Here is a 27,426-nt window from a genome sequence, read left to right on the forward strand (position 1 = left end):
GCGCACTCAGAGCGCACGGCGCATACAGTCTAAAGGGTTGAATTTGCTCGAAATTTTTCCAGCTCATACCATGTGTACATTTTCTAGCTATAGGGTGTTCTCAGATAGACCCAAGCAGTGCGCCTTTGCAGATCTTTTTTACTACGCCTTGGACCCCCACAAAACCAATTCATGAGCTTGTTTCTCATAACGATAAGTTTGAGGAAACTGTGGCAATAAAAATTCCTGGAAACTATAGACGGTTGGGACGCAAAGCTACAGAATTCATTCATGTGCCCAAAATTCATTCCAAGATGCGAAGTGTTTGTACGAGAATTTATATGAAGGGTTTTGTTTAATCTCACACTCGGCGTTACTGAACCAAAAGAGCAACGATGGATGATGCCGCCGCAGTTCGGAGGATCCGTTTGATATTCGAAGATCAAAATATGATAAGCAGGAGGCAGAGATCAGAGGGATTGGAGCAATGCTGGATGATTGTAAAGCCGTACTTGAAGACTATAGCTGACATTGCAGTTGATATTTCTTTTACATTCCAGCCTCATCGCAGTTGCCCTCATGGCATTTTGCTTTCGATGGAGGGATTCACCTTGCCAATCCTCTCAACCTACATGTATTTTGAAGGACAAAGATATTGTTAGTGTGATTAAGAAGAGTGATGCATCTGAGAAAGATATCTTAACTAATGAGGGGCTTGAGAGTATAAAAGGGTCTGAAACAGATGGGAGGACTGCAATATTTTAACACACTATTTGTTGCCACTCTATCTGGTAGACCCGAAATGTTATCCCAACATACATCCCACGACATGTCTCCAGGCATTAATTCAACATTACCCCTATGGAAACAGTCATTACATTATCTATTTGTGCAGGGAATTCCTCCTTAAATTGAGCGTCCAAGAAGCTAATAATACTGAAGGATTTCTGAGCATCGTTGATGGAGAATATGGAGCTGGTGATTTCAAATGGCACGTGTCTGTTGCGCTGGAAATCCTGTCTTGGCTCTTGATTCCCAATTGGTGTTGTATTTGCTGTGACAAAAACGCAGAAGGAATTTACAGAGTGACACAGAGGCTTAATATTAAGGCCCTGGTGAATTTAATTGAAGAGACACCTTATGGACCTATTCTTAAATCCGATGATTATGATGATCAGACTGGGTTCTAGCCACCGTGGACCGAAGACGGGACGCCATTTCATTCACCGGCCTACCAGCTTCTTTTGGAGCGCCAATCTTGATTTCAGAGACCTCAAAAGGATCAGGCGGGGAATGCACCTCGTCGATGAAACATTCTTTTCTCTCGAAGTTCTGAAAGCATAGCCATTTCTGGCGCCCTTCAACCGCCTTCTCAGCTCAACAGAAGATGTATACGATGGATAAGCAGATCAGTCGATGAAATTCTTGGATTCGAGAGGAGAAATTCTTAGAATTTACCCTCCTTTAGATGTGCAAAAATTGGGGATTGCAGTGTGGTCGTTCTTGAATTGCATCACAAGAATAACAAGAAGCGCTTATAACCTTTCTCAATACGAAAATCAGATAAATCCTGATGACAACATTGGTATAGATTAGTTCCAAAGACCGGATGATGCCTCTGAAAACGAAAGGTTCTTGTCATTTGGGAAAACAAGGGTTCGAGCCGTCGTGCTTTAGCATGCAGATACTTGATACAGAGGAGAAATTGGTGGAAGGTTCTCAGAGGAAGATTCCAAGGGTATTGTTGTGCAGATTTTGTAGGGGTTCCTAAAGAAACTTGTCCAAGTATCAAGAGAGGTTCGGTAGCTTGGATTGATGGTGGGCTGGTTTTCTTCATCAGTCTTGCAAATCATGATGAATGGGATAGAAAATATACAGTTTTTGCTTCAGTTATTCCACAAGATATGTTTATTGTTGAAAGGATTGTTGAACTTCCACCGATATCAGCAATATGAAGTGGAATTAAAGTTGCAGAGTTAGGAAGGGCCATAATATGCGATTACTTGGAATATGTGTCGATTATCTCAATTTAAACCATTTTTATTAAGAATTGGTTTTTATTCAACAGCTCAACAACGCAGCTTATGGAGGCGATATGCTACAGACAATTGGTTACATATAAGCAAGACAAGCGGCAAAGGAACTTGGAAAGAAAGCCATAGATTAGGGTGCACCATTTATAGCTGAATGGTTCTGAAACAAAGGGCATTTTATAAAATCTCAGGTCACCGCAGCAACAGGTGCTTTTGCGCTACTACAATTACGAGAAGATATGAAACGGCAACTCAGTACAGAGGGGAATTATTCTGAAGGTGATATGGAAGCATATCTACAGTCCAACAAAGAGTTGATAGGTGGAAACGTGGCAAAGTTTATTTGCATGTTCGCTGGTTCTGGGATATGGATCGGTTGGAGATAAGCTTTGAAACTAGGGAAGCCATTCAAACCATTCACTCAGCTCATGGGAACTCTTCCAGCTGCAAGTGCAAATGCTCTTCCTGAAACATTATAGACCCTTGATGACTGATCCAAACTCACCTATTATTGATTTTTATCCTACTGATTTTGAGATAGACATGAATGGTAAACGCTTTGCTTGGCAGGGTGTTGCAAAATTGCCTTTTATTGATGAAGCTCGCCTACTCACAGAGGTTAACAAGGTTGAGTGCACCTTGACGGCAGAGGAAATGCGCAGAAATACTGTGATGTATGACTTGTTATTTGTGACTGCGAGCCATCCATTGTCACCATAGGTTTTTTCAATTTTTGATCAAGGTAGCCATCTTTCAGGGCAGAAAAGACTTGGAGTAAATGAAGAAATTGCATCCTGATTTATTTCAGTGCAACTCTGAGGAAGAGAAGGAGTATTCGGCTCAGCAGTCTGCTCAGGTGATCAAGGCTTATAATGTGCTTCTCAAGCCTCTATCCAGAGCACGATATCTGCTACTCAGACAGCTCTCTAATCCAGCAACACACTCATTTCATGGTGCCAATAAAAAAAAAAAATCTCATGGATTCACTTAATTATTCACTTCACATGGACTTGTACGGTTCTGCGCAGCCCTTGATGGCTCTTTATATGTAGTTGCACCTGCAAGGCATCCATGTTGATGAGGAAGCAACTGTGCCTGATCCAGAATTTCTCATGGAGATCATGGAGGTTCGACAATCTGTAGAAGATGCTAACAATGATGATGCTCTCAAAATTCTTCAGAGTAAAACACAAGCGAAACTTGAAGAATGCCGGACATCTTTCTCAACTGCATACGAAAGACATGATTTTTCCTCTGCAATATCATCTGTTCAGAAAATGTCATATTATGAACGTGTAAATGAAGAGATCAGTAAGAAGCTTTAATGGAGATCATAATAATCAAAATAGGGAGAGTCTACATCAGCTGAAGCGATTGGTTAGTGGGTGTTGGATTTTACTTCCAACGGACAAAGTTTCATATTCCCAAGTAAAAGCCATGGAAACCAGGTAAAAAGCAGTGAGGTGAAGGTCACACAGCATGTAAATCCAGAATCCAGATGGAATGGCAGTGTCGATATAAAAGACTTGTTAGCGAATTCATCTTTACAGTATAACATTTATTGTACTAGGTTTTTGTGTCATAAATGCACAAAAAGTCACTGATGTCATGATAACCAGGAATCAGTAGGTCTAATTTCAAGTGCATAAAGGAGGAGGCTTTGAATGACACAAAAGGTGAAAAAGTCGAAAACCAAGTGGTGAAAAAGGCACAGGGAAGGCAAAAAGTCAGAAACCGTAAAGCCTAAATTAAAACGCAAAATACTTACCACAGCAGAAAGATAGGAAACGATGGTCTATTTTTAACTTCAGTTACAACTCAGGATGGTCTATGCCACAGATGTCATTGGTTATCAACAGATTTGAAACAAAAAGTGTAACGCTGCTCTGTCCCCAGCACAGATGGACAGCTCGTTCCTATCTTCGTCGATTGGTTTTCCAGCTCCCTACTTTTCATCGATTTGTTTTCCCTCAGATGAAATCTATTTATTGTATGAAAACTATGTGTAAAAGGTTCTGAGTTCTGAGAAAAAGTGTGGGAAGAAAAAACCCAGCACTATCACTGTACAGTTTTGATAGAGAAATAATTAAATGGTGCAGCTCTGATTTATAAGATCCTTGCGGTATGAGTTTTGGCAATGTGTTTTTCTCTCTGTTTCATATGTATCATGTGTTGTTTTGCAGTCCATTCATGATTGTTTCCAGCTGAATACTTTCAAGTGAGAAAGGTAGAATTCAGTCATTGCTCTGCCTTGAGGAAGTGTTCAGTCTTTATGTGTTTTCTTCTGCCTGGAAAGGATTCATACATTAATGCCCTTTTCAGCTTTCTTAAACAGTCTTTTCACCCCATTTAATTTCAATTCGATTGCTAAAATCTCATGCTTATCTCGCCTTATGAAATATCCTGTGCCTTTGGTTAAATCTCTGTTCATGCTGTCCTCGTCCCATACAGCCCAGCAACTTAGTCATTAAATCAAATATCCCTCATTCAAATTCATTTACTAGCCTAAAATCAGTTCCCATTTTAAGTCATCTCGCACCCTATTGCTCATTTTATCGAGATTGACTGGAGAGAGCCCTCTCCTGTCCTCGTAGGGCTAGCTACGAGGCTGAGCTTGGTTTGATGTTGCCTTGAACCTCGCCTTCCTTCAGCCTAAGGCAGATTCAAGCGCTAACACTAGGGACGAGACTGGGCTTGGTTTTTGCTCACAGTTTGCAGCTAAGTTCAGGGGTTTAGGCTGAGCTAATGATAGGCAGTAAACATAAAGTATAGGGGCTGATCTAATGAGGTTACTTGAGCTACCACTAGGGCACTTAGGAGGTTTACAATTCAGATGTTTAATTCATAAACTAACCCGAAGATTGACTGAAGCAGCGTTTATCTACTTTGCAGTTGCATAAAAAAAGCAGTTCGAAGGCTAGCTGGCTTAACTTCATGCTCCATCTATAGTTTATAAAGAAAACAAACTAGAAACAAGCAAACAAGCTATTCGCTCCCCAGTGGAGTCGCCATTTTGTTATTGAGAAAACTAGTGTCCATTTAGAGCTGCTAGTCCCACTAAGACGGGTAGCTATCTTAGAAACAAACAAACTAAAGTCACTTGTGTTTTCCTTTATGAGAGATAGATGAGAGAGAAGCAGAGAGTACCAACCTCAGTCTTTCGCTCAGCTCCTTGCTTGTTTCCTCTCCCCTTTGACAAAGCTTTGCCACTCTTTCCTTACTTGTCCCGCTTTATAGAATACCTGTAGAGTCAAAGCAGCATAATACCATCAAAGCATAGAGATCTATAATCATAAACAATATAGGATCAGATATATATTAACCATACAAATGCATATATCAATACGAGATTCAGAGATATACAAGAATATGGAGGAAAATTCAAATAGCTTTATTGATAGAAGTAGTAGAAGCAAGGATTACAACCCATTGGTCTAATTCAGCGCCATCCTCCTAGTAGGAAAGCCCTTTTCACCTCATGAAAAGCTAGATCACCCAACACTATGATGTTCCACAGAGAAACCAACAGCACTTCCTTACAAGATACAAAATTCCAGCCTTTGGGTCTCTAGGATGAGGGATCCATATATAGATGTTTGCAGGGGGGTGAGTCAGCTTCTGGGATTTTGATTAGTGTCATCTCTCTTATAGTTCTTGGTTCCACTTGGAGATTTCATGATCTCTTACTCATCCCTAGGTGAATTCAGAGAGGCAAGTGTCACAGGAGAAGTTTCTGGAAGATTCCATGATCATCCACCTTGCAAACTATCTCTACCATTTGTCTAATCTCACCCATCACACCCTATAGAATGGATTTTCAGTATGCATCGCACCCCCTGTGTGCATTAGGTGAGATGCATTGCACCCTGACCATGGAGCAGGTGAGATGGTCCAGTTTTGACCATTTCTAAGTAGTTTTTCATGGAGAACTTCTGGGAGATGGTGTAATCACCTGAACTTGTTCCTTTAGGGTGTGTAACAACACTTTTAGGGGCTTAGAAGCCCTTGGTTTATGGACATACGAGATTGGGGTTGCAGTGCCAAAATATGTCTATAACACCAACTATATAACTTAGAAGCAACCATGGGAGGAGGACAACAAGATGAAGATGATGTGATTGAACACCTACTCCAAAGTATGACTCCTGATACATTGTCCCTAGAAGAAGTAGTGAAGGAAACCCAGAACAACCATCAAATTGATCTATACTTGGCCAAATCCAACCCTCTCCATGTCAAAACCATAGAATTTGGCCCTAAGAGAACTTTGAAAATCAATCCATCTCTTTCTGTTCTCCAGGAGGAGAAGTTGTGCGACATGCTAAAGGAACATCTGGATGCCTTCACTTGGAGTTGTAAAGAAATGAAGGGAGTACACCCCTCAGTGTGTACTCACCACATTTACATCAAAGAAGGTTGCAAGCCAGTCCGGCAACCCAAAAGGAGGATGAATCTAGCTTTTAAAGATATAGTCAAAGAAGAACTACAAAAACTGTTGGATGCAGGATTCATTTATCCTATCTCCAATAGTGAGTGGGTCTCTCCTTTGGTGTTAGTTCCCAAGAAAATGGTAAGTGGAAGATTTATTTCAATTATAGGGAGCTGAACAAAGCCATAAAGAAGTACCATTTCCCTCTACCTTTCATTAACCAAGTGCTAGACGGCTGGGCAAGGAAAAAGTTTTTCTCTTTCCTAGATGGATTTAGTGGGTACAACCAAATCTAGATTAGCCAGGAAGACAAGGATAAAACCACCTTCACTTGTCCTCGGGGAACATTTTCCTATAGGGTCCTTCCTTTTTGCCTATGCAATGCTCCTGCCACTTTTCAGAGAGCAGTCCTGAGTATCTTTGCTGAGTTGGTCCATGATGTGGTAGAAATCTTTATGGATGATTTGACACCTTATGGCAGTGATTTCGACGAGTCTTTGTCCAAATTAGGTAAGGTATTGCACAAATGCATTGATATGAAACTATCTCTCGATCCCTAGAAATGTGAATTCTTGATGACTTTAGGGACCGTGCTAGGTCATTCAATCTCTCAGCAAGGACTGCAGGTGGACCCAAACAAAATAGCTATCATCCAAAGGGTCCCACCTCCTCAAAAGTAGAGAGATGTCAGAAGTTTTCTAGGGTTAGTTGGATACTACTAAAGGTTCATAAAGGACTTCAAAAAGTTGGCCTCTCCTTTATTTGGGTTGTTGGCCAAGGACTTTGAGTTTATATGGTCAAAAAGCTATCAAGAGGCCTTAGACATCCTAAAGAACAAGTTAACCACTGTCCCAATTCTCTAAGGCCCAAATTAGGCCCTTCCTTTCCACATTCATGCTGATGCCTCACACAAAACCATAGGAGCAACCCTACGTCAGATAGATGAAAAATTGCCTTATTGTTGGGAGTGGGATCCCCCAAGGGCAGTTTTGGGGCTAAAATCCCATGTTCGAGTAAAATTTTGTAATATAATTGTAAAGATTTCGCATTTTGTGGTCGCGGAGAGTGAAGGTGTCGTGTGTCAAAAAGGGTAGTCTGCCCTTAGTTTTTTAAAGTAAAGTCGATTGTAAGAGAACTACCCATGGTCCGCGGACCATGGGCTTGTATAAAAAGAGTTAAGCTCTAAGTAGTTAGGAGATACGAAGAGACACAACATTGAATAGAGTCATATATTTGAAGCAAGTAATCTAAGTCTTGGGTTGTAGTGTAGGTATAGGCTTTACAGCTGAGTGTGTAGAGGCCTAGGGTAGAAGTCCGCAGCTAAGTGTGCGGACCCATGTAGCTATGTGCGCAGGGCGGAAAAAGTTTGTAAACACTTGGAAGATATTAATAAAGAGAGATATTCTACAATTTCTATGTCTTTGGTCTTTTGACGCATCTAGATGTTTTATGTATGAATTTCCTTTATTATGATTATATTATGCACGAATGATTGCAATTATATTGAATAATTGAATGCATTTATGAATATCTGTTTATGCGGTATTAACTTTAAATATTTGATAAGATAAGCAAGACACTTAGATTAATTGGGGAATCTGCATGGCACACTGTTACAAATCCATTTGGGCACATCAATCACACCATCCAAATCATTGTTTTTATGGCTCATCAAACCCTAATTTCAGTTGTTACATTCCCTAAACAAGTCACCCCTTTGAATATCTCCTTCCTAGATAGTTTCATGACTTCAAGACATCCATAAATGGCCTCTAGAGGGACCAGCGTAGGTAGGCCCATGTAAGTGTGCACTATAGAGCAGTTACGTCCATGCTAGGGTGCTCTACAGATCACTTGGGCTTCCTTTTACATGCGCTAGGTGAGTTTGAATGAAATTCACATAGGGTTTGGGGAATATTCTTATCTTTTGGAGTCATCTAGAAGGTTGCCTCACTTATCAACCCCTATGAGCCCGAAAATGGATGAGGAATGAGTTAAGATGCATCTTATCCTCTCATCCCTTCCTCCATGGAACTAATTCTAACTATGGAAGGCCATTCAATGCCACCATTTATGATAGAACCTCCTTCATCTCCCTATAAATTGACCACTCATCTAAGTGATCAAGGGCTAGATTATGTTGAATTGTAAGGAGATAATGTTGATATGAGATTTGGCTTTGAAGCAAGTATTGTAATGTTACAAGTTTGTCATTCTTTTGATGTGATGTGGATGGGATCCAAGCTAGAGGAATGACTTTGAATCAAACACAAATGGTTGTAATTCCTTCCTCTATTTAATAAAGTGTTTGAACCTTTCTCCCATATGTTTGTATTGTTTTATAATGCTTATATTTGTGAAATGTATCTGATTCCATTCACTTATATTCAATAGATCTTTTGCTTTTATTGGTTCTTTGTCTTCTGTTTGTGTGTACAGGTACTTCTCAAGCGTATTAAGTATGGGAAGGAGCGACAAGATCGATACAAAGGAGACGAGAGGAAAGAGGAACTACAAGTAAGTCTTCTCATCTTATCTATTGCTTATGGAGAAAGACTAAAATACTTTAAAATGTTCTTCTAGATATGGCTACTTATCTAGGGAATTAGTATTTATCCGTAGATACCAAATTCTCCAAAACAAATTGGTGACTTTGTTAGGGAACGCTTATCTTTCCATGTAACTTATCCACATCCTAGGACACTCTAGCAGAACTTAATTCCTTTCATTGATTGTATTTCAGCATTGTTGAAGTGTTTTTTGGTCAAAAAATTGAGGTTAGATGACCCTTGAGTGGCCTCTCGGGAATCAACGCAGGCTTGGTCAAGGGACAATGCTCTGTAGAGCACCCTTGAGTGAGAGACAATGCTCTACAAAACAGTTAGGCCCTCTTTGACCTGCGCTGATCCACCTTAGGGAAAATTTTCACCTTTGGATTGGGTTTTTTCTCCAAATTTCCTTTTGTTTATGCTTGCTAAAATATCAATGGTTGTAGTATGTCTCTGAAATCAACTTGTATTTCCTCTTTCCAGCCCTACTTTGACTTGATTAATTAGTGTTTCTTAAATGTTTTCTTTGTCATTATCAATCCATCATCAAAGTTAGATTATAGTCAATTAATCTTTGTTCGAAAGAAAGTGTCATAAAAGTCTTCTTTTCCTTCAACACTGAACTGTCGTAAAGTCTTTGTTCTTATAAAAAGATAGATTGATTGTATGTGCATTAGTTTCCTTTTTGTTCATCATAAAATTAATGGATTCAAAAAGAAAACTTGCATCATTCATATTGTAGTTTGTGAATGCTTGAAAGGAATAGCTAGGGAAATTGCATTAGATGTGCTCTTTGCTCTTTGTCAAAGATCTGATTGCTCTATCCCTACTAGCTAAGGTTTTCATTGTTTAATTGAATGAAGAATGCTTATCATGATAGTTGCATTCCTAGGAATTTCATAATGCATCACGTGGTGAACTTGAAAGGCAAATTCCTAAGCAAGATCAACTTAAAATTAACATCAATTTACCTAATGGAGCATTGTCATTAATGAAAACATTTAGTGGTTCTAGGCTAGAGACATGTTTCGACGTCATAAAACAAAGCAGATGTCGCTAACTTGTCTGCAATATATCCCAAGTGTGATACCTCATTCCACATACGTGAGTATATCGTAGCTCTTCCATGTACCTTCGGGATATAGGGCAGTGTTATAGTACGTAAAGTATATGGGAAGGCTCTCACTGTGCGGTTTTGCATTAGAAAACGCTTATACGAACTAGGCCTCCATGTACCTTTGGGTTTATATGGGAGGACAACACTAGGTTTCTATCCATCCTTAGGTAACTGATTCGTCCACCTCGCACACTGTGATACACTAAACACAGCATTCAGGGATATTTCCTGCCTACACTTCTCAATTCGCCAGGAGTTATTCTGCAGTTCATAGTTGCTTGGTAAACCTTTTGTCTCGATTATCCATTTTTTGTTTTGTTATGTTACTTTGATTAAAATAAAATTTGATATCCATACAAACTTTATTGCAGGAGACCATATTCTTCAAAACTGTCATGTTATTCCTCAGATCTTAGAAGAATGGTCTTCCTGTTCACATCATCCTGTGTCATCAACTTCTGGAGATCAAGCTAGTGACACACCATCAACTAGTGGTAGTAAAGTTCGTGGAAAAAAGGGTAAAGTTAAGTTTCCCTATAGGTTATGTGAAGGGAATCATCCCATTCACCTTTGTCCCTATCTGGATGAAACCAAAAAAGTGTTGGATAACCATCCTGCTTCTCCATAGCGACTTCCATCTGGTTACAAGAGATTCTCCCCTTAATCCTTCACTAGTTGATGAATTGACTAACCAAAATCAACCGTTGGTCTAACCCACTCCCTCTGAAAGTGAATCCTATGAGTCTATACCTAACCCAAATCAACAGTTGACCCGATTTCACCTTTAGTTAATTGTACCTTTCTCATAGAGAGTGAATATGATACCACTCAAGTTCTTTTTGTTTCTTCAGATTCCAATGAGCTTGGGGGCAACCCTCCCGTTCCATCAATACAGGAAGAAAATCCTCTCGTTCTCATACCTCAAGGGGATAATACTCCCATTCTTACAGTACCCCCTCCAAGTAGTCTAGCCACTTCCTTTGATTGGAATCGACTCGCAGGATTCTGTCTTCCTTCTTATGTGCCTTTCCAAATCATAGTACAGGTTTGTAATATGATTGTATCGGGCACTATTATAGATTAATGTGCATCTGTGAGTATCCTTTCCTCAACTACTTGGCAAGCACTCGATTCGCCACCACTTGTGCCTGTTACCCAAAATCTGTTGGCTTTTAACAGAGGAACCAATCAACCATTAGGGATCCCCCCTCAGTTACCTATTACTTTGGGAGGAAAAATTGTTTATCTCAATTTAATGATAGGCCTAGGACCTTTAGATTACAATGTACTTCTTGGGCGCGACTATGTTTATGACATGGGAGATGTTGTTTCAACACTCTTTCGAGTGATTTTTTTCCTGCATGAAGGCGGAATTGTCACCATTGACCAATTATCATTTCTCGGTCCAAATACGGCTTCCAATCAACCATCTTCCCTAAGTGGTCCTTTTGTACCAATGGTATCATCCCTGCCATGGGTTAATTATGTGACAACCTGTTCCATGCCTACATCAACTAACGATCAATTCAGTGATGTTGTACATTATGTACTAGGGGCATTGGAACCAGATCTCTCTAATGGATTCCTTGCTATGGATCCCTTCCAGAGCATTGTTCTCCCATATGATGAGAACCTCTTAGAAGTCATGACATCTTATGAGTGGTGATCAAGGAATACGAGGATAGTTCCTAGTCTTGTGTCAACCTTGTTAAAAAATTAAAAAAGGATATGAGGATAGTTCCTTATCTTGTGTCAACCTCGTTAAAAAATGAAACCAATGATATGAGGATAGTTCCTGGTCTTGTGTCAACCTCGTTAAAAAATGAAACAAGGAGTATGAGCATATTTCCTTGTCTTGTGTCAAGCTCGTTAAAATAATGAAACAAGGAATATGAGGATAGTTATTTTACTGTGTCAACCTCGTTAAAAAATGAAACAAGTTCCATGAGCATAGTTCCTTGTCTTGTGTCAAGCTTGTTAAAAAATGAAACAAGGAATCTGAGCAGAGTTCCTTATCTTGATTAGATCTCATAAAATCCCAATCGAGTCTTTCACTTGATCTCATAAATGAACCTTCATTCCTTCCACCTGATAGCCACGAGTAGTCTACTTAAGTGAATGTAATGAAGCTTGGGGGGCATGCACCTAATGGTAAAGTTAAGTTTCCCTATAGGTTATGTGAGGGGAATCACCCCATTCACCTTTGTCTGTTATGAAACTAGCTCAAGAAAAGATAGAAAAGATAGATCAACGCCTTAGAATTCAGCCTCTTCGAGGGGGAAACCTCCTTTACATTACATAAATGAACAATTCTTGGATGATACAAATGAAAAGATCTCCTTTCTATATATAGGAGTCTAAGCGGTCATAACATAATCAGAGCCGACATAACAATAATAATGTAAGGGCACAATAATAACAATAGTGGGCTTCTATGGGGCACAATAGTAACAATATGGGCACTACATGGGTACATCAATATAATAAGTGGGTTATACTAATAACAATAAGGGGTTACACTAGTATTATAGGGGTCTAACATGCCACTCTCCTTCAAAAAGCGTTGTCCTCGACGCTTGAGTAGTTCTTGATGCTTCTGTATAAAATTCTTGTCCTCCCATGTGGAATATTCAGCGGGTAAGTTCTTCCACTTGATGAGATACTCTGAAATTGATCGATTTCATAGCTGTCGGGTTCTTGTTTCTATGACTGCTCCAGGTTCCAATATGATTTTTCCTTCCTCTTCAATTTCTGGAAATATTGTTTGAATTGGGATCTTTTGCAACTTTTGAATAAGTGGCCATACTTCTTCATCCTTCTTCCATTCATCCCTTGCTTCGTTTATCCAATCTAGTTGGATAATATAAATAGCACAAAACAATGCTTCCACATCCTCATCCTTGAAGAGTCTTCCCATTCGGTAAGGTCGCCATTTTTTAAGTGCATGTAGTATTGCCAACATTTCCTTCTCATAAATAGCTTGCTTGAGATGTAGTAGTAAAAATACCCAATCACCTACATCAAAACATTTTTCACTACGATGTTGATCTACCTGTTGTTTCATTTGATTTTGCACCGAAGTGGCATTATCCTTTAAAAGTTGGAGAACTTGTTGTTGATGCTCGATGTGATCTTTCACTGCTTGAACCTTTTTCTTCTTAATATGTCCTTATATCTCTAGAGTTTGAGAAGTGGTAATTTCTTCCAATCCTTTACAAGATATGGTCGGATTCATTTCTTGATGCTCGATGTGATCTTTCACTTCTTCAACATTTTTCTTCTTTATATGTCCTTCTATCTTGATAGTTTGAGGAGTGGTAATTTCGAAAAATGAATTACAAGATATGGTTGGATTCATTTCTTCTTTCTCGATGTGATCTTTCACTTCTTGCACCTTTTTCTTCTTGATATGTCCTTCTAACTTGAGAGTTTGAGGAGTGGTAATTCTTGCCAATGCTTTACAAGATATGCTCTGATTCATTTCTTCTTTCTCTGGGGTGGGGTCCTGGCGTATATCTTCTTCTTTTGATGTTTCTTGATCCTTTTCTTCCTCCTCCTCATATTCTATGTAAAATAATTTCTTCTCAGCACACTTATGACCTTTAGTGCATTTGCTATCACAATTGTAACAAAGCCCTTTTTCTCTTTTTTCTTCCAATTGTTGTGGTGTAACCCTTGTAGGTTGTGGAAGGCTAGGAGAAACAACACTTCCATCTTTATAGTTGTGAGGGGTACGCTTCCTGGTTTCCATAATTTTACTTTCCACTATGTCACAAAGCCCTTTTACTCTTTCCAATTGTTGTGGTGTTTCTCTAAAGAAGGTGTTGCTCTTTGTATCCTCATAATGTGCTATCATTTCCTCCATGAAAATTGACCACATAACAAGTTGTTTACGAGAACAAAGCCCTTCGTACCATAAAAAATGATTTGGTTCTAAATATGAAGATGCAATACATACCTTTTGTAATAGTTGTACACCATGTAGATCAAAATATTGCTCCATCTGAAGTATCCAATTTACCAGATCCTTGCCATCAAACTTCCTCATCTTGCTTTTTCTTGATTTTAAAAGCTCGGCTTTGAAACGACTGTAACTCTGTACTTTCGGATCTTTAAGTTCTAAAATTGTGATCTATAGTGGCCCTCTGTGTCCTCTTTCCAATGCCATCAGTCTGATCCAAATTGGATTCTCTAAGAAAGAGTTATGCACAATCTCCCAAGATGACCTGATTATAGACATTTCCAGAAGAGCGAAATTGTATGAAGTGCCACGTGTCACTGTTTCGGCCTTTGGATATAAAAAATTCATACAAGAAACTACAGTCCATCCTCTTTCTGTACCTTTTTACGAAATGTCAATCCAATCCCTAGAGAGAAAGTTATGACAATTTTCCCCAGGTCACCTTTTTGGAATGTAATTCAGGAGTCTGCAAAAATACCAACTTCCTCAGATCATATCTCCGCAAATATAGTGCGAAAAGCTCTGAAATTCAGACCTGAGGTTTAGCGCGATTGCTTCTCAAATGGGATGTTTTTGCAATTTCTGAAATGTCACAAAAAAAACGTTATAGCAAAAATGCCACGATGACCTGTTTGGAGCAACGAAACCCTAGAATCCAAAGCTCTGATACCAAATGTTATGAAACCAGCTCAAGAAAAGATAGAAAAGATAGATCAACGCCTTAGAATTCAGCCTCTTCGAGGGGGAAACCTCCTTTACATTACATAAATGAACAATTCTTGGATGATACAAATGAAAAGACCTCCTTTCTATATATAGGAGTCTAAGGGGTCATAACATAATCAGAGCCGACATAACAATAATAATGTAAGGGCACAATAATAACAATAGTGGGCTTCTATGGGGCACAATAGTAACAATATGGGCACTACATGGGTACATCAATATAATAAGTGGGTTATACTAATAAAAATAAGGGGTTACACTAGTATTATAGGGGCCTAACATTGTCCCTATCTGGACGAAGCCAAAAAGGTGTTGGATAACTGTCCTACTTCACTGCAGCGACTTCCATCTGGTTACAAGAGACTCTCCCTTTCATCATGCTAGGGGCATGTAAACCGATCTCAAGCATAGTTATTCATTTTAATCTTGTGTAAAAATGAAACTGAATTCAAGCATAGTTCTTCATTTCAAGCTTGTGTAAAAATGAAACTGAATCCAAGCATAGTTTTTTCCTTTCAAGCTTGTGTAAACATGAAACCGAATCCAAGCATAGTTCCCTATGGTTCAAGCTTGTGTAAAAATGAACCCATCTCCATTCTAACCCTCGTGATTGCCATTCTATCAGCCTTTTCTGTCAGATGAGCCTTGGTTTTTCTCCCTCCATCGTCACTATCTGCTTGGTCGATCATACACTTTCACTTGGTTGTTTTACCCTTTTGAGGAGCAGTTGTAATGAGTGGTATTATTAGCCATCCTCTTCACATAAATCAACATGTTTTGACAAGTTCCAACATCACCGGAACTAGTTGCTATTCTAGACACCATTCATTCCTCAATGTGGAGTTCTCTTTAAGCTCTTTTTAGACTCTCGAAATATAAAAAGATTGTCGAGCGCTTGTCCTTTTCAGCTCGTTAATGGATTGGAAATGACATCTATTTAGTATAAGTTTAACCCTTTTTCGGGCTGAGATATATTAACTATGAAAAAGGAATACGTTGATCGAACATGATCAATATGTTCTCTCTCGAATTGTTTTATGCCTTTTCAAACTTGAGAGACAAATCTATGAAAAAGAACTTATGGAGTTTTCTTTTTCTCCCTTTTCAATCTCTCTAAACATGAAAAAGACCAAGTTTCACCTTGGCTAGACTCATTAAACATCACATAGTGATTGATTCACTCGAAGGGTGGAATTATACAACAAGCATATGTTATCCTCCTTAAGCTTGATAAAAATAAAGAGGTACTAGTCAGCAATGACTGGGAAAATGCGAAAAGGGAAAACCACTTTATGGTAGCAGGTCGCTCTTGAACATGACACTTTCACTCCATCACCGTGACTATTTGGGTTGGGTTATTAGCTTGATGGTTATCACACCATTGGTCTATCATACCATCCATCACTTTGTTTTGGGTCAATGCTACCAATTCATTTCAGTGTCGCTGACATGTTCAAGGGAAGTCATCCAGTCAAAATTCATCCTTTACAACTATACCATAAACCTTCATTTTCATGACTACCATTCATGAACCTTGTGTCATCAGTCAAATTCCATCTCTAAAATCACTACACTTGTTTCGTGTCGTTGATGTGGGATACATCAAGGCCCTCCTGTGACAAGTCGCTTCTTGTCGACATCAGCGCATTATCCAAGAAGTTGACTTGGAAACACCCTTCGAGTACCTTGAGGCTTGCATACATCAATGACAGGTTTCTCACTTCTGGCGATAGGTTGACATCAATGGAATTTGACCAAAAGACTTTGTATGGTGTTGGACATCAAATCATCCATTCACACCACGCAGAATGTACTACAGTACCTTGAGGATCATTATCATTATCAGTGATTTCTCTCGAATCTGTTAACAACTTACATCATTTGTTGGTACTTAGATGGTGTCTTCCCATGTTTGACTTTAGATCACATATTCACATGGTTAGACTCATACTTGAGCAAACGATTGAATGAGATATAAGACCCTGGATCTAGTTTCATCCATCCGAGCTGCAATTTCAGGAGTAATAAATCATATGTACAATGGATTTACAATGATGGTCATTCTGATCATGGGTCTATCTCTATAGATGACTTTTTATGTACATGTAATGGAAGTTTATAAGCTGAGCATGGGTATGACTTCCCTCAGCGATTCATGAAAAAATAAAAAATCATGATATATGTATTGTAATTAATGCAGGTCACCTTCCACTTCGATACCTCCTCATCACATCGTAAAGTATTTCATTCAACATTGGCATTTTTTTGACTTCATGCTTTAGGGGGCAGCTGTTGGAGATCCATTTGGGCACATCAATCCCATCATCCAGATCAGTGTTTTTAATGCTCATGAAACCCTAATTTCAGTTGCTACATGCAATAAACAAGTCACCCCTTTGAATGCCTCCTTCCCAGGCAGTTTCATGACTTCAAGACATCGAGAAATGGCGTCTAGAAGGACTAGTGCAGGTAGGCCCATGTAAGGGTGCGTTGTAGAGAAAATAAGTCCATGCCAGGGTGCTTTCCAGAGCACTTAAGCTTCCTTTCACCTACGCTGGGCGAGTTTGAGCAAAATTCACATCGGGTTTGGGGAATATTCTTATCTTTTGGAGTTGTCTAGAAGGTTCCCTCACGTATCAACTCCTATGAGCTCAAAGTGGATGAGGAATGAGTTAAGATGCATCCTATCCTCTCACCCCTTCCTCCATGGAACTAATTCTAAGTATGGAAGGCCATTCAATGCCACCATTTATGACAAAACCTCCTTCATTTCCCTATAAATTGACCACTCATCTAAGTGATCAGCGGCTAGATTATGTTGAATTGTAAGGAGATAATGTTTCTATGAGATTTGGCTTTGAAGCAAGTATTGTAATGCTACAAGTTTGTCATGCTTTTGATGTGATGTGGATGGGATCCAAGCTAGAGGAATGACTTTAAATCAGACACAAATGGTTGTAATTCCTTCTTCTATTTAATAGAGTGTTTGAACCTTTCTCCCATATTTAATAGATCTTTTGCTTTGATCGATTCTTTGTCTTCTATTTGTGTGTACAGGTACTTATCAAGCGTATTAAGTATGGGAAGGAGTGACAGGATCAATACAAAGGAGACGAGAGGAAAGCAGAACTACAAGTAAGTCTTCTCATCTTCTCATATTCTCTATTTATTATAGGGAAAGACTAAAATACTTCAAACTGTTTTTCTAGATATGGCTACTTATCTAGGGAATTAGTATTTATTCATAGATACCAAATTCTCCAAAACACACACTTCCATAGCAATGCGAAAGTACCTTGGCAGCAGGTTAGGGTTGTGCGAAGGTCGATCGTATCCTTTCATGGAGATATTGAAGGACGGAATAGGGGGTTTATCTTGCAAGCCCTAGAGCGAATCAACCTACGCGAAGGTAGAGATAGAGGGAATTAAACGACATCACGACCATCTCAAGGTGTGGAAACTTGGTTCCAGCATCCCCCCATACTGCTTTGGGTGAGACTTCAATCTGCACTTCATGGGCTGATGTCGAATGGGCGAGTAGTGTGGGAATTTGTTTGGCTAATTAACGTTGAACCTGGGTCAGGGCCCCTCAAGCCAACAAATGGTTCCATTGTTAGGACCAGAATCTGTATAAGAGATGTGTGATGTCATATCACTGGAATCCAACTAAGAAAGAGATCAGAGACTATTTGGATAGGAATATCCACGAATTCACAGCACAAGAGAATAGAAACCTGCGACTGACAAAGGAGAAGTGGTTGGAAAGATATTTGTATACAAAGATCCATGAGATTTTTTTTTCTCTTTCCCTATTGAGCTATACGAGTGGATCATGAAGCTAGAAGATAGCCAAGGAAGGTGGAAACTTGACAGTCCTACTATTTGGACACCAGAGCTAATACAAAAATTAGAAGCATCTGAGGACAAGATCGCACGTGCTGTCGATCATTCGCTCGATCGTGTCATAGGAGGATTTGTTACTGAATTCGCAGTCGACACCTCAATCAGTTACAGTGAGGTGAAGTGGCGCTTTTTCAAAGGACCACGAGGTAAGTACGTGAAATCTTTGAATACTTGGATCAAAATGTTATTGCGTGAAAAACGGGTTATGCAGCTACCTTGATGTTCAGAACTACGTGAAGTGGAAAAACTTACAGGAACGAAGGAAAAAAGGATCCGGAGTATATTCCATTGATTTCACCTCCGCGAGGTGACGAGGAAGGGATAGCAAAGGTTTCTCCCTGAAGTGCTATTCAGCTAATAAGACAAGGATTCCAACGAATACCACCTCCGCCCACACCACCTCCAACTTCGCCACCATCACCTCCAACTTCACCCATACCATCTCCACCTCCACCATAGTTCAGTATGGCAAACATAGTAAAGTTGTTGTTGTTCAAAGGCTTGGGAAATGAGGACCCAGACCAATTCTAGTTCGTTGTGAAAGTTGTATGGGAAGCTCAAGGTGTTATAGATGATCATATAAATAAGGTGGAATTGGTTAGTGCCCTGAAAGATCACGCACTAACTGGTATATCAAGTACTTGAATCATTACGTGAATTCTGGAGTGGAAAACATCCAGACAACGCTGAATAGAGAGTTTAGTAGGCCTAAATCTAAGGCATAGTCGATTGTGGGATTCAAGGAGATCACGATGCAACCAAGTGAGACGCCTCGGGAACTAGATCAGAGGTTGAAGTGTACAATCTGTGAAGCCAACATGAATTTGACAGATGGACAAAATCGCAAGTGGTTTGTGGCTTTACTACTGCCACACTTAAGGGTCGCATTGTCATAGCAGAAGATAACTACTCAGGTGAAGGCCTTGGAGATTACAATGAGATTGCATGAAACTCCGATGCAAGATCCAAACCTGGGGGTTCAGCAGAGCCATGCGTGGCTAAAGAATCTATGCCTTGAGATGCAAAGTCTGAAGTAGGACAGAACAACTTGACCTGAAGTGCGTGAGGAGGTATGGTGCCTAAAATGCAACAGTCGAGGTCATGAAAAAGACCATTTCCTGATCTTTGCAAACTATATTGTAGGAGGAGGACCGATTTCTTTAAGGCCAGAAGCTCAAGCAAGACCTAGCGCGGGGCCTGCATTATGGTGTGCTATTTGTTAGGTAGCAGGAAAACATGCCATAGATAAATGTCATATGCTGCAAAAGTATGTATAGACACTACAATAGGTATTCTACAACTTTTGTAGGTTGGTAGGGCATAATGAGTGTAATTGCAGGAGTTATGAATTGATGATGGATAGAACTCCCACCTATAGGGCTCATGCGAAAATGCAGCCCCCTGACCAGAGTGCAGGGATGGCACAAACAGAATTTCAGGGACGTGGACGAGGCCGGGGCCGAGGAGGACTTGGCAGAGGTCAAGGACAGTTGATCTGACTAGGTAAGCCCAATGGTGGTGCAAGAGAAGAAGCAAAAGGATGAGATAAGGATATGCGTGGATCTCAGGAAATTAAATGAGGCTTGTGTGCATGATCCTTTCCTAACTCTATTCAATGATGAAGTGTTGGACAATGTAGGTGGCTAGGAATCATATTCCTTCACTGATGGGTTCTCTGGGTACCACCAAATCAAAATTGTGCTGGAGGATAGGAGCAAGACAACCTTCGCGACTGAGTGGGGTTGTTTTTAGTACATTGTGATGCCGTTTGGATTAAAGAATGCACCTGTGATCTTCTCGCGCGTAGTTTTTGCTGCATTCAAAGAATTTATTCATAATTTCCTAGAGGTATATTTTGATGATTGGACTGTGTTTGGGCTGGTTAAGTGCCATGTATCAAGCTTGCGCCTGATGCTGGATACCTATCAAAGATACCAGATCATGCTCAATCTCAAAAAGTGTCTATTTTGTGTTCCTTTTGGGAACCTATTAGGGCATGTGGTTTGCAGACAGGGACTGATAGTAGTGTAGGTTTTAACCCCGTACAGAAATTACCTACATACGAATTCTAAAACACAAAAAATAAACAATGCGAGATCATAACACATAAAACACATATACACAGAGATTTTCCCCTGGATCTCAAAACTAGGACTACCGGCTTGATTTTTCATTATATTCCTTTCAATGCTACAATACATATTTATACATGCTGAAGCATCCAATACCATGGACCGAAAACCACTACATCCAATATCATGGACCAAAAACCATCGCGTCTAATACCATGGACCGAAAAACCATCACGTCCAAAAATCATGTGCAAAAATCATGCACAAAACCATAGGTGGGTCCACCCAACCTAACATAGGGTCCAAAACCAAAATTTCCTGGGGCGCTGCCCTGAACCCCATAAAGTGGGGTTACCTGTGCCCTTCAAACCCCCTGTTAACTACGTGGAAAGAATATAACACAATGAAACATTCTCCCACTTGTTGTTTTCTTTCCACAGGGGACCACAAGAGAGCTTAGTCATTTTCCCAGCCTTGAAATGCCCATTGTCTCTCTATACCAAGATAAATTCTCAGAGCTCACAGATTTTGTCAATGCATCTGCAGTATTCTTCAAAGTGTCCACCTTTACCAGCAACACCTTTTTTTCTTCTATCATATCCCTCACAAAGTGATACTGAACATCAATGTGCTTTGTCTTTGAATGATATGCAGGGTTCTTTGCCAAGAAAATTGCACTTTGGCTGTCATAGTCTATCCTTATAGCTTCCTGTACTAACCCCATACTTGAACACAATCTCTGCAACCAAGCTGCTTCCTTGCTTGCATGAGTGGCTGCCATGTATTCTGCCTCTGTAGTTGATAGTGCCACTATAGATTGTTTCTTACTCATCCAACTGACTGCACCTCCAAATAGGTTAAACACATACCCACTTGTAGATCTTCTCTGATCCAGATCTCTAGCCCAGTCTACATCAACAAAGCCACGAATATCCAACACTCTGTCCAATCCTGGTCTTCCTTGGTAGCATAGACCATAATAACTAGTGCCACGCAAATACCTGAAAACCCGCTTCACTGTTGTCCAATGCTCCTTTCCTAGTTTTGACATAAACCTGCTAAATACTCCCACTGCATGTGCAATGTCTAGTCTAGTACAGACCATTGCATACATCAAGCTACCAACTACACTTGCATATGGAACACAGGACATGTCCTCTTCCTCTTCTTGTGTCTTGGGACATTGTTCAGCAGATAACCTCACACCTACAGGAATAGGAACCTTCACGAGTTTACTATCTTGCACATTAAACCTCTGCAGTATTGTCTCGACATACTTCCTCTGGTTTAACCAGAGCTTCCCATTTGCCCGATCTCTTTTAATTTCCATGCCCAAAATATAGTTTGCAACACCAAGATCTTTCATTTCCAATTTGGAGGACAATTGGGTCTTCAAATCCTGGATAATTTCTTTGTCATTTCCAACTAGCAACATATCATCCACATACAAGACCAGACAAATAACACGATCACTAATTAATTTAAAATACACACAGTGATCCGCTTTGCTTCTGGTGAAGCCAAGTCCGCGTATAAATGTATCAAATCTAATACCACATCCTTGGTGACTGTTTTAACCCATACAGAGACTTCTTTAACTTGCATACCAGTTCTTTCTTACCCTTCGCCACAAAGCCTTCAGGTTGCTTCATGTAGATTTCCTCTTCCAAATCCCCATGAAGGAATGTTGTCTTCACATCCATCTGTTCTACCTCAAAATCAAAAGCAACAACAACAGATAAAAGTAATCTAATAGAAGTTACCTTGGCAACAGGAGAAAAAATATCACCAAAATCAATTCCCCGCACCTGGGAATAACCTTTTTCTACCAACCGAGCTTTGTATTTCTCCACTTTTCCTTCTGTATTTTTCTTCTTCTTGAACACCCATTTTCTGCCAATGGGTTTTCTTCCATTCAGCAACTCCACCAGATCCCAAGCCTCATTTTTGTGCAAATATGCCATTTCATCAACCATGGCCTCTTTCCAAAGTTTTCCATCCTCTAAATCTACTGCTTCCTTCACAGTTCTGGGATCATCGTCAGTAATAGATAAAGAAAAATTTGAATAGAAAGTAGATGGACTATACTTTCAGGCTACCTTCTTTCTTGAACTGATCTTCTCATAGCCGGAGTTTGTGGCTCTTCATCTTCTGATTCCTCCTCTATTGTAGAGTCTGATTCTTCCTCCTTTAGCTCAAACTCTATCTTCTCAGGTTCCTTTCGTTGGAATTCATGTTTAATAACATCTTTCACCTCTCTGAACACCACATATCGGCTGTACACAACCTTCCGTGTAACTGGTTTCCAAAGTTTATAACCCTTTAAACCATCCTTATACCCAATAAAGATGCACTTTTCAGATTTACTATCCAACTTGGTTCATTTCTCCTTTGGAACATGTACATATGCATCACATCCAAATACCCTTAGATGTGAAAGAGAGGTTTTCTTACCAGTCCATACCTCTTGTGGAGTCTTATCCTCCAACGCTGATGAAGGTGACCTGTTGACCAGGTAACATGCAGTATCCACCACCTCTACCCGAAATTCCTATCCTAACCCGGCACCACTGAGCATGCTTCTTGCCCTTTCCATCAACGCCTTATTCATTCTTTCTGCAACTCCATTTTGCTGAGGTGTATATGGAGTAGTCTTCTGCTATGCTATACCACAATTCTTAGAGAATTCTTCAAATTCCTTACTACAAAACTCTCCACTGTTATCTGTCCTTAGCACCTTTATCTTCTTCTTTGTCTAGTTTTCCACCAGAGCCTTCAATTCTTTAAACCTATCAAAGACTTTAGATTTATTCTTAAGGAAATATATCCATGTATTCCTTGAGAAGTAATCTATAAATGATACATAGTACACAGACTTACCCAGTGATGGAACCTTCATAGGTCTAAACACATCACTGTGCACAAGTTCTAATATCTGTTTCACCCTCTTACTACCAGAGGGGAAACTCACCCAATTCTGCTTCCCATATACACAATTTTCACAAAAATCAAAATCCAGAGAGCTATTACTCATACCTTCTACCATACCTTTACCATGAAGTATTCGAAGGCCATTTTCTCCAATATTTCCATGCCTTTGATGCCACAACATGGTCTTCTCTCCAAAGACCACTAGATTTTCTACTCCACTTTCAGGAACCACAGAACTATTGTACCCATCAATAACAGTGCTACCTTGCAGCTTGTACAGAGTTCCAATCTGAACTCCCCGCATCAATACCAGTGCTCCTCGAACCATCTTGTAGGTATCCTTCTCGAACACTGTTTTTACACCTGCATCATCTAGCGTGCTAATAGAAATCAAATTTCTGGCTAATGTAGGAATATGTAGAACACCTGGAAGCATTCTAACCCTTCCACCTTGCAACTTCAACTTTACTTTTCCATGACCAACGATTCTATCCTTCCTATCATCCCCCAAGAAGACATCACCACCATCATATTTCTCATACTCGCAGAACCACTCTCTATGGGGAGTGAAGTGAAAGGATGCACTTGAGTCAATCAACCATGCCTCATGATCTACATGTGTACTTGAAGAAGCCAAGTACACATCCCCACCTTCATCTGAGGTGGTTTTCGCCTCTATAGAAGGAGCATCATCAGATCCCTTTCCTTTGTCATGAGCTTTAGATTTACAGTCCCTTTTGTAGTGCCCTTCCTTTCCACATTTCCAGCACACCACGTTTACAGGTTTTCCTGGATATTTAGATCTCCCTTTAGATTTAGGTCTCCCACTCGATGACTTATTTTTGTTTCTATTCTGGGTCTGCCCTCGTACAGACAAGGCATCACCATTTTGGCTCTCCATATTTTTCCATCTCATCTCCTCCATCAGCAAGGATGAGACTATTTCATCAAAATACAAGGCAGTTGCATTGCTACCTATTGCAATAACCAGACTATCCCACAAATCTGGTAGAGAACACAACAAACTGATGCACTTATCTTCGTCTAAAATTTTAATATCAATAGATGCTAACTAACTTACCACAGTATTAAATGCATTTAGATGCTCTATCACCAAGTCTCCATCTTTCATCCTCAGGTTATACAGCTTTTTCCGCAGGAACAGTTTATTCACTAGAGACTTAGATTGGTACAAAGTCCCTAACTTGTCCCACAAAGCCTTCGCCATATCTTCCCCTAATACATTCAGTAATACTAAATCTGAGACACATAATCATATTGTTCTCTTTTCCTTCTGATCCAACTTCTTCCATTCTTCATCAAACACTCCCGTTGGTTTAGTACCCAGATCTACCACGATCCACTGGTCTTTATCCACCAACAGATTCTCCATCTTGAGTTTCCTCTTGATCTCTATCTTTCCACTGCGCCGCATCTTCTTTCACCACCAGAATCGATCTCGCAGATATCCCACTGAACAGGGTCTACCACAGGCTCGAGCAAAACCCCTTAACAACAAAGGCGTCCCCTTGAAGCCAAAACAACTCTGATACCAAATGTAGGTTTTAACCCCGTATAGAAATTACCTGCATACGAATTCTAAAACACAGAAAATAAACAACGTGAGATCATAACACATAAAACACATATACACAGAGATTTTCCCCTAGATCCCAAAACCGGGACTACCAACTTGATTTTTCATTATATTCATTTCAATGTTACAATACATATTTATACATGCCGAAGCATCCAATACCATGGACTGAAAACCATCGCGTCTAATACCATGGACCAAAAACCATCGTGTCAAATACCATGGACCGAAAAACCATCACGTCCAAAAAATATGTGCAAAAATCATGCACAAAACCATAGGTGGGTCCGCCCAACCTAACATAGGGTCCAAAACCAAAATTTTCCGGGCCACTGCCCCAAACCCCATAAAGTGGGGTTACGAGTGCCCTTCAAACCCCTTGTTAACTACGTGGAAAGAATATAACACAACCCAACAGGTACATCCCGCAAAGATAGCGGTGATATTGAACTTGGAAGCACCAAGGAGTGTGAAGCAGTTGCGCATTACCCTAGGACATACGAGATACTACAAGAAGTTTATCAAAGGCTATGCCCAGATCACTACGCCTATGGAGAAATTGTTTAAGAAGGATGTCACATTCTGTTGGAACAATGACTGTAAGAAGAGCTTGGATATATTGAAAGAAAAGATGGTCACCGCACCGATCCTAGTCTTCCCGGATTGGAAGAAAGAGTTTCATGTGCATGTCGACATGTCATGTATAGTGCTGGGAGTAGTACTGACATAGGCTGGTGGAGAAGGCTTGGACCATCCTATCACATTCACAAGTCGAAGATTATCCAAAGCAGAGAAGAACTATTCCACCACTGAGCACAAAGGGCTAGCTATGGTGTATGCGCTCCAAAAGTATAGGCACTACTTGCTAGGAGGCCATTTTAAGATGTATACAGATCACTCTACGTTGAAGTACCTGGTCAATAAGCCTGTGTTGGGGGAGAGAATCTGCAGGTGGCTCTTATTGTTCCAGGAGTATGATTTTGAGGTTGTTGTGAAGCCTGGATGATTGAATGCGGGACTAGACCATCTGTCACGCATCGAAACAGGGGAGGAACCCACTAACTTGGAAGAAGGATTACCTGACATGTAGATATTTGCAGTGCGCATCGCGGATGGTAATTTTGAGGATATAATACATTTCCTAACGACAGGTACTGCACCAGAGGGATACATTGTCCAGTAAAAGAAGGAATTAGTGATGCGCGTGACAAATTTCTCTATCATTGCTAGGCATCTATACAAGATGGGGACTGATGAGATATTGTGAAGGTATGTACCTGAGTTCAAAAGAAGTAGCATGCTGGTAGATGCTCATGGGGGCGCCAGGACAGGCCATTATGCAGGAAGAGCAACCGCGCAGAAGATTCTACACACAGGGTTATGGTGGCCAACCCTTCATCAGGACTCAAAAGCATATTGCAAGGCGTGTGATGTGTGTCAATGGATTGACAGACCATTGCGGAGAGATGAGATGCCTTTGAATCCACAGATGAAGTTGCAACCCTTTAAGAAGTGGGCGATAGACTTTGTGGGACCTATTCAACGATAAGGAAAGACGGGAGCAAGGTATATTATCACCGTGATGGAGTATTTGACTCGTTGGGCAAAGGCGCAGCGTGTGAAGGATTGCCCTAGCATGACCACTGCAAAATTCCTCTTTGAGCATGTATTGACGCGATTTGGATGTCCGAAGATCTTGATGAGTGATCATGGTACACACTTCCTAAATGAGATGATCAACGCACTGACAGAGGAATTTTAGGTATACCACCAGAAGAGCACACCTTATCATCCACAAGCTAACGGGATAGTGGAGACGTTCAACAAAGTGCTTGAAAACACGTTGACCAAGGTTTTCAATGCTCAGAGAAGTGATTAGGACCTACACATACCTGCAATATTATGGGCTTATCGGATGACATGCAAGAAGTTGACCGGACAAACCCCCTTTAGGCTCGTCTATGGGGTTGAAGCAGTAATGCCTTTGGAGTATATTATGCCTAGTCTGCGCATAGCAGTGCTCATAGGTATGACATATCATGGAACCCTAGAGGAGAGGCTCGCATAGCTGGATGAACTAGAGGAAGAAAAATTTTTAGCTAGATTTCACCAACAGGTCCAAAAGCAGC

At 40.2% G+C, this 27,426-nt stretch overlaps 1 protein-coding gene across 1 annotated transcript; it reads left to right on the forward strand.

Annotated features, from left to right (window-relative positions):
• The first annotated feature begins 2,790 nt into the window (after nucleotides 1–2,790).
• On the forward strand, nucleotides 2,791–3,337 carry LOC149188785 (iron-sulfur cluster co-chaperone protein HscB homolog). The gene is made up of 2 exons (XM_089410057.1): nucleotides 2,791–2,868; nucleotides 3,065–3,337. The coding sequence occupies exons 1-2, from the start codon at nucleotides 2,791–2,793 to the stop codon at nucleotides 3,335–3,337; spliced, it is 351 nt and encodes a 116-aa protein (XP_089266183.1).
• The last annotated feature ends 24,089 nt before the right edge of the window (nucleotides 3,338–27,426 follow it).

Source organism: Pinus tabuliformis, chromosome 3_1, assembly GCF_031772625.1.
Source record: "Pinus tabuliformis cultivar Carrire ecotype Pingquan chromosome 3_1, CPIR1, whole genome shotgun sequence".
Taxonomy (NCBI): domain Eukaryota; kingdom Viridiplantae; phylum Streptophyta; class Pinopsida; order Pinales; family Pinaceae; genus Pinus; species Pinus tabuliformis.